This window comes from Vigna radiata, chromosome 5, assembly GCF_000741045.1.
Source record: "Vigna radiata var. radiata cultivar VC1973A chromosome 5, Vradiata_ver6, whole genome shotgun sequence".
NCBI lineage: Eukaryota > Viridiplantae > Streptophyta > Magnoliopsida > Fabales > Fabaceae > Vigna > Vigna radiata.
In genome coordinates, this window is record NC_028355.1 from 16372397 (window position 1) to 16388042 (window position 15646).

General features: G+C 35.9%; 1 protein-coding gene across 1 annotated transcript; it reads left to right on the plus strand.

The window, feature by feature from the left end:
* Nucleotides 1-1389: 1389 nt before the first annotated feature.
* LOC106761987 lies at nucleotides 1390-14515 on the plus strand. Its single transcript, XM_014645644.2, has 22 exons — nucleotides 1390-2610; nucleotides 3110-3225; nucleotides 3732-3940; nucleotides 4900-5019; nucleotides 5234-5362; nucleotides 5442-5567; nucleotides 6459-6514; nucleotides 6612-6711; nucleotides 6805-6922; nucleotides 7010-7219; nucleotides 7338-7674; nucleotides 9038-9131; nucleotides 10602-10710; nucleotides 10961-11232; nucleotides 11379-11506; nucleotides 11637-11871; nucleotides 12474-12662; nucleotides 12780-13063; nucleotides 13156-13366; nucleotides 13472-13714; nucleotides 13844-13932; nucleotides 14014-14515. The coding sequence occupies exons 1-22, from the start codon at nucleotides 1790-1792 to the stop codon at nucleotides 14159-14161; spliced, it is 4344 nt and encodes a 1447-aa protein (XP_014501130.1). The 5' UTR covers nucleotides 1390-1789; the 3' UTR covers nucleotides 14162-14515.
* Nucleotides 14516-15646: the final 1131 nt, after the last annotated feature.

Sequence of the window (15646 nt, forward strand, 5' to 3'; positions counted from 1 at the left end):
GACTTTCGTACGGTTATCCTACTAACGACATTGGATAACCTTTTACAGGTACACCTTCAGACGATGGAGAAAAGACAAAAATTAAAGATTACTAGGACGTTACTACAGAAGAATTTGTGTAGGTGTTTGGAATAACTCGATCTTATATCCAAAACATAGAGTATGAACTTAATTAAATTTAATTTGATTTAACATATTTAATAAATATATTAATTTTAATAAAATATTAATATAAAAATTAAATGTGACTCAATTTAAAAAGAATAACATTGCTCAATTTTTAAAAAATTAGAATTAAAATAAGAAATACAAAAAATTATATTGAACTTTTAAATAATAACTTAACGCATGACACAACCCTTTGTAAAAAAAGAATTTATAAAGAAAGTTTAAAAATAAAAATTAGAAAAATTTAAAAGAAAATTATAAATTTACACATATTTAAGGTTATTAGTAGAATACACTTAATTGATAAATATTTTAACGAAAATAACCTATTTAATATCAATCAAAATATAAAGACTTATTTAATATTTTTAAATAAATATGAGGATCGAGTGATATTTTAACATAAAAGAAAAATCACAAAAGTGTAATGGTAAATACAATATGAATAACTTATTAAAAGATGAATGATGGAAATAGGAACATTGTACTCACAATGATAAAATAAGTTATTAAGAGTGCTGAACATGTATATAAAGAAAAACATCACGTAACACTTTTTTTTTATTTAACATCAAATGGCATACTACTAAGTATAAATTATTTAACAATTCCAGTAAACCCTTATTTTAAAATTTTCGAAAGTGAGTTTGTTCTATAAGATATACACACAAATTAATATTAACATAAAACTATTTCTACTAAAATTTATTATAAAAAAACTCTAAATAAATAAATTTATTTTTAAAGAGTTTTAATACAAGTATTTTTGTGTAGCATTGTAATTGGACAGAAAACATTGTAAGAGAAATAATGGAGTAGCTGGCTGAACAAGCTTCTTACACAGTGTCTTACTACATGCAAATAGATACAAGCGTGTATGGTTTTATTTTTCAGAGACGAATAGTAATAATAATTTTTTAGCAAAGCAAAAGCCAAAACCCCTGCAAAAACTATCCCACAATGACACCGCCTCCACCATCACTCACGGTGGCGCCGTCGCTTTCCCTCTCTCGTCCCGGCGTTTTACCACGCGCGCGTACCCTCCACGCAAGTAGCAACCTACCCTTCTTGTCGCTTTTCACTTGCACATTCCACATGGGTTTCGTCCGTTAATTATTTTCATTAATTAGGGGTGTGTCTCTGACGCTCCTTTAAACCGGCGTGAGGTTCGGTGAAACGAGATAACATCTCCAACGCTAGCCTCCAAACTAATCACATAGACTTGTCCAATAAGATTCGCCCACGTGCGACAAAGTAAAGATCGAGAGTGAAAACCAGCGGGGTTCACATGAACCTCACCGCATCGTGACATCCCCTTCTCCTTTACCACCAGAATTAAATAAAGCTGCCTCTTCCCCATCGTGCTTCTTCTCTCCAATTCGCATTCGATCTTTCTTCTCCCCGCGCGTCTCCGAGAGATTTCTAGGGTTTTTTTGTCAGTGAGATTGAATTGAATTTCAGCACGCAGAGAGAGAGAGAGAGACCTAGGGTTTTTTAATATTGATATTTTTCTATTGGTGGTGACTGGGATGGGTCATTGCATTGGTTTCTGAATCAAATTTCACTTTGCAAATCCGAATCTCAGTTCCTTCAATGTGATGACTCCTGACGCCGCCGGTGAATGGCTCGATTTCGTTTCCGGCGCCTCCGATTCCTCCCCATCTTCGTTGTCGTCGTCGCCGTCTTCGCGACTGACGAATCGGAGTCGGAGCGTGAACTTTCGGTGACTGATTTCGATTGGAACCTCTTCCATCAGGACTACTCGCCGCCCGCTCCGCCGCCTCCGCCACCGCATCCACCATCAGTGTCATGCGTGGACGATCTCGGCGGAGTCGGGACTCTGGACACGACTTGCAAGATCGTGAACGACGTGAACCTCACCCGCGACGTGTACATAGCAGGGAAGGGCAATTTTAACATCCTCCCTGGGGTGAGGTTCCACTGCGAGATTCCCGGGTGCATGGTAACCGTTAACGTCACTGGTAATTTTAGTTTAGGTAGCAACTCGTCGATTGTGACCGGGGCTTTTGAGTTGGAGGCTGAAAATGGTGGTTTTGGGAATATGTCTGTTGTGAACACGACGGGTATGGCGGGACAGCCTCCGCCGCAGACGAGCGGCACTCCGCAGGGGGTTGAGGGCGGTGGTGGGGGTCACGGCGGGAGGGGTGCTAGCTGTCTTGTCGACACGAAGAAGCTTCCGGAGGACGTCTGGGGAGGGGACGCGTATTCGTGGGCCTCGCTGCAGAACCCTTACAGTTTTGGGAGCCGTGGGGGGTCGACGACCAATGAGAGGGACTATGGTGGGTTGGGAGGGGGGCTTGTAAGGTTAACTCTTCATCAAATTGTTGAGATGAATGCAAGTGTTTTGGCTGATGGGGGTGATGGAGGGACAAAGGGCGGAGGTGGCTCTGGAGGCAGCATTTACATCAAGGCTTACAGAATGTAATATATATTTTTTTTTTGTCTTTTATTCCCCCTCGTTTGGTTAACATAAGGATATATTTACGTTCTCTGGTTATACTTGGGACATGAGTGATATGACAAGTTACTATATTTGTTTCTCTGGAATCTTCTATCTGAGGTTCTTTGTAAACTACTGTTTATATGTTTCTGTGTTGCTGCATTTGAGATGTGGTTGTCTAAGTCTAATATCACCATCACAATTATTTTGATGGCATGTGTTCAAATTACCAACTTTTTAAGACTAATACAGAAGCTTAATACCAAAGTCAGCTGTTGAATGTATATTTCTAAAATATAAAATTTACAGTAGAAGGATATTTTCTGCATAATCCCTTATATTCCTTGACGTGTACAGCCACATGCCAACAAAGGAATGTTAATAATTGGTTTCGTGCTTGATGTAATTAAAATGTGATGTTGTGAATCTAGTTTTTATGCTGTTCCATTGATATGCTTTTTTCTTTCTGGTAATGAGCAGGACTGGCAATGGGATTATAAGTGCTTGTGGAGGTAATGGTTTTGCTGGTGGTGGAGGTGGCAGGGTTTCAGTTGATGTGTTCAGCAGGCATGATGAGCCCAAAATATACGTGCATGGTGAGGACTTTTAGTTTGTGCATTGGGTAACTGTTTCCAAATATACTCTGCAGAAATCCTTCCCTGCAAATTGAGTGCTCATAAATGCTTAATCTAGTATAATAAATAAATTAATAAATAAATAAATATATATGGTAACATTTATATAGGGATCACTTTGTTGCATGCCACTCTCTGTCATTGATTTGTTAATGGGCATGAGGAAAATGTTTTAGAAATCAATGCTAACATTTTTCAGCATTTTGAAATAAAAATTAGGTTGCTCTCTAGAATTAAGTATCACTCGAGTTGGAAAATATGATTTGATGATCTACTGTTTATCAACCTGGACTTTTTGGCCAACTCTGGTAGGTGGGGTAAGTGATCATTAATTAATTAAATACCCTTAGCCTATAGTCAGTTGCTTGAAATTCTATTATGACTTTTTTGTTGTGTTAAACTTGTTGGGACTCCAAACTTATCATCAGTTACACTGACTGCACTGCACGATTGATTTCTTATTTCAGGTGGTAGGAGCCTTGGCTGTCCCGAAAACGCAGGTGCTGCTGGGACTCTTTATGACGCAGTCCCTCGAAGTCTTATAGTTGATAACTATAACATGACAACGGATACAGAGACTCTTCTCTTGGAGTTTCCAAATCAACCCCTTTGGACTAATGTTTATGTTCGAAATAAGGCCAGGGCAACAGTTCCATTGCTTTGGAGTCGCGTACAGGTTTGTCAAACGAAGTTCCATAAATTAATTGGATAATCCCGATGTCAATATACTGTTAATAAACTCTTTCTTCTCTTGTTTGCTGACACCAGACATTCTCTCCTCCCTTTTGTTTTGCTTGTATCCTCAATTTTTTTACATCTATTTAAAAGTTCATTAGTAAACTCAAGATGAGCATATGCAATCACTTTTGAGTACCTCTAATAAAACTTAATATCTGATTAAGCCAGGAACTTTTCTGAAAAGGTAATTTACTGTTGTTCCACTTCTGATCGAAACGATTTGACCAGCGATACACCTGAAAAATTCTGACATCCCCTCTTTCATCCTATGTGCTGAATGATGCATATGTCTTAGAATTTTATTTTGTCCTGATTATTCTTGCTAAAGTAGACTCCCTCAAAGAACCCAAGTGCTGAAAAACATCTCTTCAGTAGTAGATATGGATATTTTTAGTTAACAACTTAAGCAATACGAGTAACTCCCACCGACGATATTGTTGAAGATTAAAGCATTGAAGAACCAAAGACATTAACTTCTGGGTTTGGCTTTCATATGCCTTTAATCCATTTGCTTGATATATATTTTGCTTATATTGGCATGTTCAGTTAATTGTTGGTCATTTAAATCCATATTGGTTGTTCCCCTTGATCTTGACTTGTATTTTTTCTATAGCTCAGGAGTTTTCTTGATGTTAATATGAATTATATATAATCTTCTAAATTCTAATGTATTCAGGGGGAGGGGCGATGCCTTTATTACTTTTTATAAAAGGTTTTCTATTTTTATTTGCTTTTGTTTCTAATGAATTCTTTTATAAAATGCTAAGTTTCCTCCTGGTCATCCCTTCATATTGTGATCCTTGTGCCCTTTTAATTTCAATCTGTTTAGAAAAACAAAATGTTTGGTATGTGAAGGACATCTGTGCAACTGTCTTTTTGTTTTTATTCATTATATAGGTGCAAGGGCAAATAAGTATCTTGCAGGGTGGGGTGTTGAGCTTTGGTCTACGCCACTATGCTACATCAGAGTTTGAGTTATTAGCTGAAGAACTGTTGATGAGTGATTCTGTAATGAAGGTAGTTGGAATGAGTTTTAATTTTGCAGATATTGTTTATTGGGACATGTTGACATCTAATTCCTGTATATATGTTGCATCTTTTACCTGTGCTGTAGAACTAGTAAATATAATGAGCATATCATATATAGGCTGAACTGACTTTTTATTTTTCCAGTAGTCAATGTTACAATGTCATTTGCTGATGTTTTTACACGTAAAATTTTATGAAAAAGGTTTATGGAGCTCTACGCATGTCTGTAAAAATGTTCTTGATGTGGAACTCAAAAATGCTCATAGATGGTGGGGAAGATGTGACTGTGGAAACTTCTTTACTTGAGGCCAGTAATTTGATTGTTCTCAGGGTATTTAACCACTCCTCGAATGAATAATATTATTGCATGTATGATCTTCATAATTTGACTCATTGGGTTTCATTAACAGGGGGCTTCTGTGATACATTCCAATGCAAACCTTGGAGTTCATGGACAGGGTCTACTTAATTTATCAGGACCAGGAGATTGGATTGAAGCACAGCGTTTGGTTTTATCCCTATTTTATAGTATTCATGTAAGGCATTGTTTATTTTCACCACCAATCTATGTAATTTTATAGCCTTTTAAACACTTGATTCCCCCTATTTGATTTATCTTTATTTATGAATTAGGAGGTCTCATTTCTTTTTCATTAGACTAGTTTTTTTTTTTTAACTAATCTTTTCAAATTATTTTGTTACACGTTTCTTATTCTTTTTTACTTTTACTGGCTAAAATTGTAGGGTTTTTTCTATTTTTATTTGTTTATTTAGAAAACATTGTAAGAATATCCTAACCATTTCCAATTGTTAAATATTTTTTGATTATTAGTAGTAGAATAAAATGACATGAAAAAGTTTTACTTTGGGTCTAAAACATAATTCGCTTGAACAGAAAAATGATGATATATACCTTCAGTTAACATTTATCAGACAAACCTTAACAATGAGGTGAAAATCAAAGAGATGGTATGGAGACAATCCTTTTATGTCCATCTAAAGTCGATCAGAATCCCCAAATTTTTACCTTCGCCTACCAAATATCCCAAAGCAATGCATATAAAACTTGTTACTAAAAATAAGTTGAATAAAGAAACTGTCGGAGGAAAATATCATAATGACAACTGAGCATTAATAGCATCTCTCTTTACACCATGTCAAGATCTTGGGCTTTATTTGGGGTGCAATGGACTGTTTTTTGTTCCTTGTGTCATTCTTTTGGTGGCTCAGTTGCACTCTTCTGATGCTTTGGTTCTCCCATCACTTCGGGTCTGATTCTTGTTAATTTCATCTTTTTAAATGAAACCTTTGTGGTAACTTGGTTGGACATTAATCAATGATGATAATGCTGTTTGTGCTTATGTTTTGGTTGAGCATTATTTGGTCTTAGCTCTACAACTTGACTTTATTTTTTACATCTTTTATAGGTTGGGCCTGGATCTGTCTTGCGTGGTCCATNGGAGAATGCAACAACTGATGATGTGTACGTNTGGAAGTTGTCAAAATATTNTTAGGTGATTTCTCATTCAGCACATTTTGATTGTAGTTCTGCTAAATTTCCATACCTTTATGGTTGACAGTACTCCAAAGCTTTACTGTGACAATAAAGATTGCCCCTACGAATTACTTCACCCCCCTGAAGATTGCAATGTGAACTCTTCCCTGTCTTTCACACTTCAGGTACTTTATGAAGTATTGATTGTGTAATAGATTTGGTTGTGCTAATATATATCTACAGTTGAAACTTGAAAATTCTGTATGTTGCCTTTCTAGATCTGCAGAGTCGAGGATATCCTTGTTGAAGGCCTTATAAAAGGTTCTGTTGTTCATTTCCACAGGGCCCGGACCATAAGTGTTGAATCTTCTGGAAGAATATCTGCCTCTGGAATGGGTATGCTTATTTGTTGTGTGTGGTGGTTGTCACTTTTGGATTCAAGTAGTTGGATTTCCTATAGTGATTGTGTCAAAAACATTGCAGGCTGTACTGGTGGTTTGGGCCATGGAAATATTCTAAATAATGGTATTGGCAGTGGTGGTGGGCATGGCGGTAATGGTGGGGATGCATGGTATAATGATAATCACGTTGAAGGTGGCAGTTCATATGGGGATGCAAACCTGCCCTGTGAACTTGGTAGTGGAAGTGGAAGTGGCAACTCTACTTATATCACAGCTGGAGGTGGTATCATAAGTAAGCCAAAGTTTATGTTTGGGCTAATTAATGTTTCTTTATGAATAATGGAAGATGTTCATTGCCGCTAAATTTCTTCTTTAATTCGTATTCTTCTGTTGTATTATGTGTTAAGCAGTTGTTGGATCATTAGAACATCCATTGTCGAGTTTGTCCATTCAAGGTTCTGTAAAAGCTGATGGAGAGAATTTTGATTCGGTAGTCAGAAATGAAGGTTTTGCAGGATTTGACAATTTTACTGGAGGTCCCGGGGGTGGATCTGGTGGCACTATACTATTGTTTCTTCATACACTTGCCATTGGGCAATCAGCTGAACTTTCTAGTATGGGGGGATATAGCAGTTCTAATGGAAGTGGTGGTGGGGGTGGTGGAAGGATTCATTTTCATTGGTCTGACATTCCCACTGGTGATGTTTATCAGCCAATTGCTATTGTGAAAGGTGGCATTCAGACCAGGTATTTCTTTTTCAAGTTTTTGCTGCAACTCTTCAATATTACTTTTATTCTGATTTCGTTAATATTTTTAGCTTGTAGTCTTTTTTTCCCCAGTTTGCATGCATAGCTGAATTTTAACCAAAAATAAGTTGTCACCAGTGTCTGATGTTATCTTTGCTATTTGTTGAATGGATGCTTGTTTTGTTTTATTTTTTTTTGTAATTTATATCTATCTATTGTTTCTCTGGAGTATATTTTAATAGTTCTTTTTCCCTATCATCTTGGTACGGGCTTCTTAGATAGGCACTAATGCAGAAGATAATATAGTGAGAAGCCAGTTAACCATTTATTTTGTTTCTCTGTTTGAAAATGAAGTATGATTAATGATATAAGTCCATTTGGAACAAGATAAGGCATCTTCAAGATCCGGAAAAGAAAAGTTTTAAAACAAAAAGCAAAAATCTGTAAAGGAAACTTGGGAAGCCAATACTTTTGCATAGAAGAGATGGATGCTACTTGAAACAGCCTTGGGAAGAACTCATGAGAGAGGATAAGAACATAACCCTTTCCCAGTTATTTAAGGGCTGTAAAACACGGTTAAAGGTTTGTGCACCCTGCTGCACCTGATAATAGCCAATTATCAGTTTTGGCATTCTACTCTTTTCAGTCGAACCCTTTAAATTGGACTGTAAAAGACTGCTCTAGCATAGGACACTTCCAGTGATCATTACTTATTTCAGATCCTGAAATGTTTGAGGTCTGTTGATCTGTAGCAAACTTTTTCTGTTAATCCTTTTTGGCCAATTTATTTCTTTTGTTTTTGGTGTGAGGGTTATAATTAGAAGATGTTTTATTTTTTTAATTTTATTGTTTGCTTTGGTGTTTGAGTTTTTAACTTTTAGCTTGTATATTTCAATTTCAAGAATTTAATTGGAATAGACTGATAATGTGAAGATTTCTTACAATCATTCAACCGTGAATTGTGATGCATGATTACATTGTTTACTTTTGTGATAATTGATTTGAAAGTCATATCCAGTGTGATTTCTTTTAAAATGGCTTTCTAAAAATCTTTAAAATAAATCCATTTTGATCCCCAAATAATATTAGGTTGTATGTGCTAATGGTAATGATTCATCTCATTAGGACACGTGACATGCTTCTCTTGGGATTGGAGGGGAACTATGTTCAGCTCCAGGGGCTGATTGGAGTCCCTAACTTAAGAAAACTTCAAATTATTCTCTTTTTTGTTTTAATTTATCAACTTTTGTTCCATTGAAGTTTTTATATTTTGTCTCTATTTCATTTCAGTTTCTGCCTTTGCCTTTGGTTTGTGTTATAATGGAAATTTAAAAACTTTATAATCTTATCTTGATTATGATAGGGGAGGAAAGGGTGAGGGTCAGGGTGGATGTGGAGCTAATGGGACAATAACTGGGAAGGATTGCCCTAAAGGGTTGTACGGTACCTTTTGTGAGGTATAATTTCTTTCCACTGTCCTCAATTGTTACATTTCCCATATTTGTGTGCTCTAGCTGGCCTTTTGATCATGGGATTTTCCATATATATTGGATGTGACCAATTCTACATTTCTGTATGCTGGTAGTTTGAGTAAATCTGTTACTTTTAATGTTAGATGTATGTGGAGGGCCAAGAGTTTTATCATAATGGTTGTCATCATCATCACCATTTAGGCTATGCATTATTTTTTTTTTCCAGCCTCAATATGGTGGTTGGCTAATTAGCCTGGCATGTTGATTAAATTTCTGATAGTGATGTACCGGTCTTATCTGAGGATAATTTTACTTCAAACCTTTGTGGGAATTATACTTGAAAGGATATTGTTAATGTGCCATGTTATAGTGACATAAAAGCAAGTATCTAATGGATAAACGTGTATGAAGGATCAGTGGGTGACACTTGTTGCTGCTGTGTTCTATGATATTTATACCGTAGCTTCAGTATGATGGTGCTGGGTTGACAGGAGTCTGGTGTTTTGAGTATATTTCTGGCAATGATATACTGATAAATCTAAAGGGAAGCTCACCTTTATTAGTTAGGTCAATTATGATTATTAATGAAAATATGTCCAGTTTCTGCTGATTATATATTCATGTCACCCCCAAAAATATGCTGATGTTTTTTATATTTTTGTTCTTAGTTTGACTTAAGGACCTATACTTTATTGATTCTTAGTTGTATAACTCGTTCTTACAACAATGGTATGGTAATTTTATTCTATACTGTCATGTTATTGCGTGGTCTTTTTATTTTGTTGAAAAAAGTATCCTTGAAGTTTTTTCATTTACAAAGCTTTAGCATTGCATAAGACTTCTACAATTTGTTACTTCGTGCAATTTTTTCATTTGCAGTTTTGTTGTAAGGCTTTGTGGGCTGACATATTGTCTTTTCTTTTCTCAATCTTTCTACTGTGGCAAAAAATATTGTATATTTTTTACTATTTCTAGCTGAGTGGTGCTTTGAAGCTTTACATAAATTAGTGTTGGTGTTGAAAGGATTCTGTGTAATATACAAAGCCTAGACACTTGAAATGTTCTAATAATAAACTCTAATAACATATTGGTGGTTGAAAGTGCTGGATTTGACAGCAGATTTTCATGTAAAGATGTCAACCTTAGTTTTAGCTTCTATTCGCCTTAGTCGCCAGTGTCCATTTTAGTTACAGTCAAACTGTGGCTACTAGTGTTTGAATGATGAAAACAGTTTTTGTTGCAATGTCATAGTTGCAAGCTTTTTATGAACCTAGACTGACCCCTGCTTTGGATTTACTGCACTAGAGTAGGGTTACTCAACATAATAGAAGTTTTGTTTACCCTTTTTTGTCTCATGTTCTATTTCTACTTTCTTTCCGTTTTTGATGACTTAATTGATGCTTGTACTTCTAAAGTTTCTACTCATAGGCTTTTATATTTCTTGCTTGCCTCCAGGAATGTCCCGCTGGGACTTACAAAAACACTACTGGATCTGATGAATCACTTTGTCTCCATTGTCCTGTTAATGACCTTCCTCATCGTGCTGTTTATATTCCAGTCCGAGGTAGATGTTATTATTTAATTGATGATCACACAGCAGACATTCAAGGGATTTTATTCTTATTTAGTTTGAAGTATTTGTTGTCGAAGTTGAATTATTTGTGTACCGTCTTTCATTATTTTGTCTCTTTATTCTTGGTGGTAAATGATATAATGTGAGCTCCTTTCTTCATAGTATATCTCTAAAGAATACCCATTTCATTTTAATCTCTGGTGCATCAATGCGTAATTTGCCATCTTGTCCTTTTGTCCAGGTGGTATTACTGAAACCCCTTGCCCATACCAATGTGTTTCGGACAGATATCATATGCCTGACTGCTATACTGCTCTTGAAGAGTTAATTTACACATTTGGTGGGCCTTGGTTATTTGGTCTATTTCTTACGGGTCTCTTGATCTTGTTGGCACTGGTGCTCAGTGTTGCAAGAATGAAATTTGTTGGGGTTGATGAATTACCTGGCCCAGCACCCACCCAACATGGTTCTCAAATAGATCACTCCTTTCCTTTCCTTGAGTCACTAAATGAGGTTTTTCTCAAACCATGTGGTTCCTTTTTAGTTTCCATATTCTGACATTTGTGAATTGAAAATTACGTGCCCCTTAACAGTATCTATTTTGATTTTATTGTCAAGATTTTTTATTATTGGCATGATGACAACAATGTGTTACATAGGTGTTGGAGACAAATAGAGTTGAGGAGTCCCAGAGTCATGTTCACAGAATGTACTTTATGGGGCCTAATACTTTCAGTGAACCCTGGCATCTGCCACATACAGCGTCAGAGCAAATAATGGATGTTGTGTAAGCAAACATTTTCTGTTTGATCACTATACATCCCATGGTTAAATTTGAGGATTTCAGCTTCTTTATTTGTAAACTGTTTTTTGATTATGATATTGAGATTGAGATCTTCCAACACTTGACATGGCAGTTATGAGAGTGAATTCAATACATTTGTGGATGCGATTAATGCTATAGCTGCTTATCAATGGTGGGAGGGAGCAATATATAGTGTTCTTGCTGTTCTTGCTTATCCGCTTGCATGGTCCTGGCAACAGTGGCGCAGAAGATTGAAGCTGCAAAGATTACGGGAGTTTGTTCGATCAGAGTATGATCATGCTTGTCTTCGTTCTTGCCGATCACGAGCCCTCTATGAAGGGATCAAGGTTTGGACTTGTTCATATATCTGTTGAGCTTGTGAAGAGTGAAATAGTGGATATTCCATTGATTTGCTACTGAGTTGTGTTGGTTTAGGTGCATCTCTTGATCTTGTTCGAAGTTACCTTCATTTGATCCAATGTAACTGTTGAGTTTGTTGAATATGTATAACTGGATACGTGCTGACTGATCAGTTTGTTTTTGTTTTTATTTCAGACTTGGTTAGTTGTATTTATGTTGTTAATAATCAGCAGTGACATGTCATCGAATGTCAGTTTATTGTATTACTGTTGATTATATTATTATCACTTATTTTTCATAGATAGACAGGTTACATGATAACATCATTAATTCAAAACTATTTGGCATGTTGATAGCTAGTGGGTGATAAAAATTTCTTGATATTTTTTCTTTCCTGCCTGATAGCTATTTGGCATGTATTTTAATATAGCTTACCTCACTCTAGGTTTTGTCATACTTCTTCGTTCTACTGTCTGGCTCTATTTAGACCAACCAATTAAGAATTTCAACTTTTCATTTATTGAAATCACAGCTGTTTCAAGTATTTAATGCTGTTTCACAGTGTGGACTGACCCATAAAATAATATAGGTAAATGCAACTGCTGACTTCATGCTGGCATATGTGGACTTCTTTCTTGGTGGGGATGAAAAGAGGATAGACCTTCCTCCTCGATTACATGAAAGGTTCCCAATGTCATTGCCTTTTGGAGGTGATGGAAGTTATATGGTTCCATTCTCCCTTCACAATGATAATATCCTTACCAGCCTAATGAGTCAGGTTTGTTTATTTGTTTTGGGAACTCTGTTATGCACAGATGCACTTAAGACACATGCCTTACTTTTTGTTCCATTCTAACGAATTTAATTACATGCATACCTTTAATGATGTTTGTAGTCAGTACAACCTACAACCTGGTATAGATTGGTAGCTGGGCTGAATGCACAACTACGGTTGGTTCGCCGTGGACGGCTAAGAGTAACATTTCGACCTGTCGTCAGATGGCTTGAGACTCATGCCAATCCTGCATTGAGTGTCCATGGTGTGCGTGTTGATCTTGCCTGGTTTCAGGCTACAAGTAGTGGTTATTGCCACTATGGGCTTATGGTATATGCTCTTGAGAATGGTCAAGCCACTGGAGGAAGTGCAGATGGAGCTTTAAGAACTGAGGAAAGAGCAAGGTAATCTTTTATATATATTTTAGTGGAATGTGGTATGATTTTGATGGTATTATACTTGATACTCTGTTTGTTTATTAATTTTTGGTCTCTAGGGTCCAGAGTGTTAAAAAGGAACATCCTTTTGGGTTTGCCAGAAGCAGAGCTCGTTTAGGCCCTGGTGGAAGAACTGAGGACAATTATATAAGGCGACAAATGCATGGAGCTGCTTTAGATGTAAACAATTTGCAGATGCTTGACGAGAAGAGAGATATCTTTTATCTTCTCTCTTTCATACTTAAGAATACAAAACCTGTTGGACATCAGGTATTTCTAGTATTGATTGTTTTCTGGTTTGCTAGACAAAATTGCTAATTTTTGGCTGACTAATCTGATTACTGATTTCTTTCTTTTTGCTCCTGTTGACTGCAGGACCTTGTTGGTTTAGTAATCTCAATGTTGCTTCTAGGAGATTTTAGTTTAGTATTACTTACTCTGCTTCAGCTGTATTCAATTTCTTTGGTGGATGTCTTCTTTGTGTTGTTTATATTACCTTTCGGCGTTCTTCTCCCATTTCCTGTCGGAATTAATGCTCTCTTTAGTCATGGGCCAAGGCGTTCTGCAGGCCTTGCACGTCTTTATGCTCTGTGGAATCTTACATCCTTCATAAATGTTGTGAGTAAATCGAATTTCAGCTGGTTGGGGGATATTTGATCCTTCAATCTATTGTTTATTTGTGGGGCCAACAAACCTTTCCTTTTTTTTCACTGGTTTTAATTGGGATCTTGTGTTATTTGGAACTAGGTTGTTGCATTTCTTTGTGGATATATACACTACAACTCTCAATCGTCTTCCAGTAAAAAACACCCAAGCATTCAGCCATGGAGTATCACGTAAGTGTCTGGTTTAACTTTGGTTAAGAGGCTGCTTATTTGGGAAAATCTTACTCTCTGTCTGGGGATGCATGCATGCAGGGATGAAAGTGAATGGTGGATTTTCCCAGCTGGATTGGTTTTGTGTAAGTTGTTCCAGTCTCAACTCATTAATTGGCATGTTGCCAATCTGGAAATTCAAGACCGGTCCTTGTATAGTAACGATTTTGAGCTGTTCTGGCAGTCATGATGGTATGTTCACAGCATATAATTTAACATTAACTTTTTACCCCCATTTCCCTCCTCCTCTCTCGTTCGATCCATCACATGTTCTCAGTTCGGTAATATACGATAGATCAAAGATTGATTGACATAGAGATGGTAGTATTTTAGATAAACTCGAGGTGGGAGAAACAGAACTACAGAAATCCAAAGTAGAAGTTGTAGAGGCATTCATTACTGTAACATCTAATGTTCAATAGTTCTTTTTTAAAAAAAAAAATTAAATCATTTTCACCTTCATTCTTCCTACTGTGTAAATATCAAGTAACTAAGAACATTTATGTTGTAGAAGTGGACTGCTTTTTTTTTTTTTTATGTTCAATTGGCCAACGGCATCAAGTTGATTAGAATCGGCAAATAATGTGGGGTTCTAGGGATAAGAATTGTTGTTGAAGCGCGTTATATTTTCCTCACCCTCTAAAACCCTTGTATTTATTTATTTTTTGGAATCAAGTTAGTAAATGTTTCATGAAATAGTTACCTTGTTGCCATCAGACTTCTTAAAATCCTATTCTAAAATTTTCTTGACAGTAACAGCATGTGTTCGATCACTTTGAAATTATTACAGAAGGTACTTGCCTGCTTTTTAAGATTTGTGATTGGTTTATTTGTGTTCAATTTGGATTCTCAGTTTCCAATGAAGTTTCTAAACATTTAAACGTTATATTATTTATTTCGTCTCTATATTTATGTCCTTTATTTAATTTAGTTCTTATATTATTAGAATTTTTTATTGAGTTCGTCAATTAAGTGATGCAGTCTTTATTTTTTTTTAAATGATAGTCATAATCCTTGTACATGGTTACGGCGAATTAAATTTTGAAAATAAAATAAAACATGCTTTTTTTAACAATTGTTTTGATTATTTATTTTCTTTATTTAGACAATTTATTCAATTGGATGAGTCCATAATTTATTGTCTTTCCGTCGAATTGTTAAATTTCTGCTTTGTATCAAACGCATATGCATAATGAATTTGTTTGCGTCAATCTAAAAATCCCAAATTGATGCGAACTTAAAGATGGAGGTATTAGATTGGAATTATTAATAATGAAAAGACTAAATAAAAGAAATTGTACAAAAACAACACCAAAATGAATAAATCGACTACTCTGGATGATAACGGAATATAACTTGTAGCTAATTTGTCGAATATAACGGAGAGCGAATGAACTTACCTTTACCGTTGACGGTACACTTCAGAGCAACTACGGTGGTCCTCAGCGGCGGCGACAGTCTCAGTCCCATGAAGGTTGCACAAATAGTTTCCGGATTACACACCTATCCTAGCGTTTCCAACTCTTTGCACTAAAATATGTACCATTTTTTTTTATTTAATAAACAAATACCTAAAAGTCTTAAAATAAAAGTATTTATGTTATAAAGAAGTAAAAAAGATTATATAAAAATTAATAAAAGATATAATTAATATTACATCATTAAATAGCAAAAT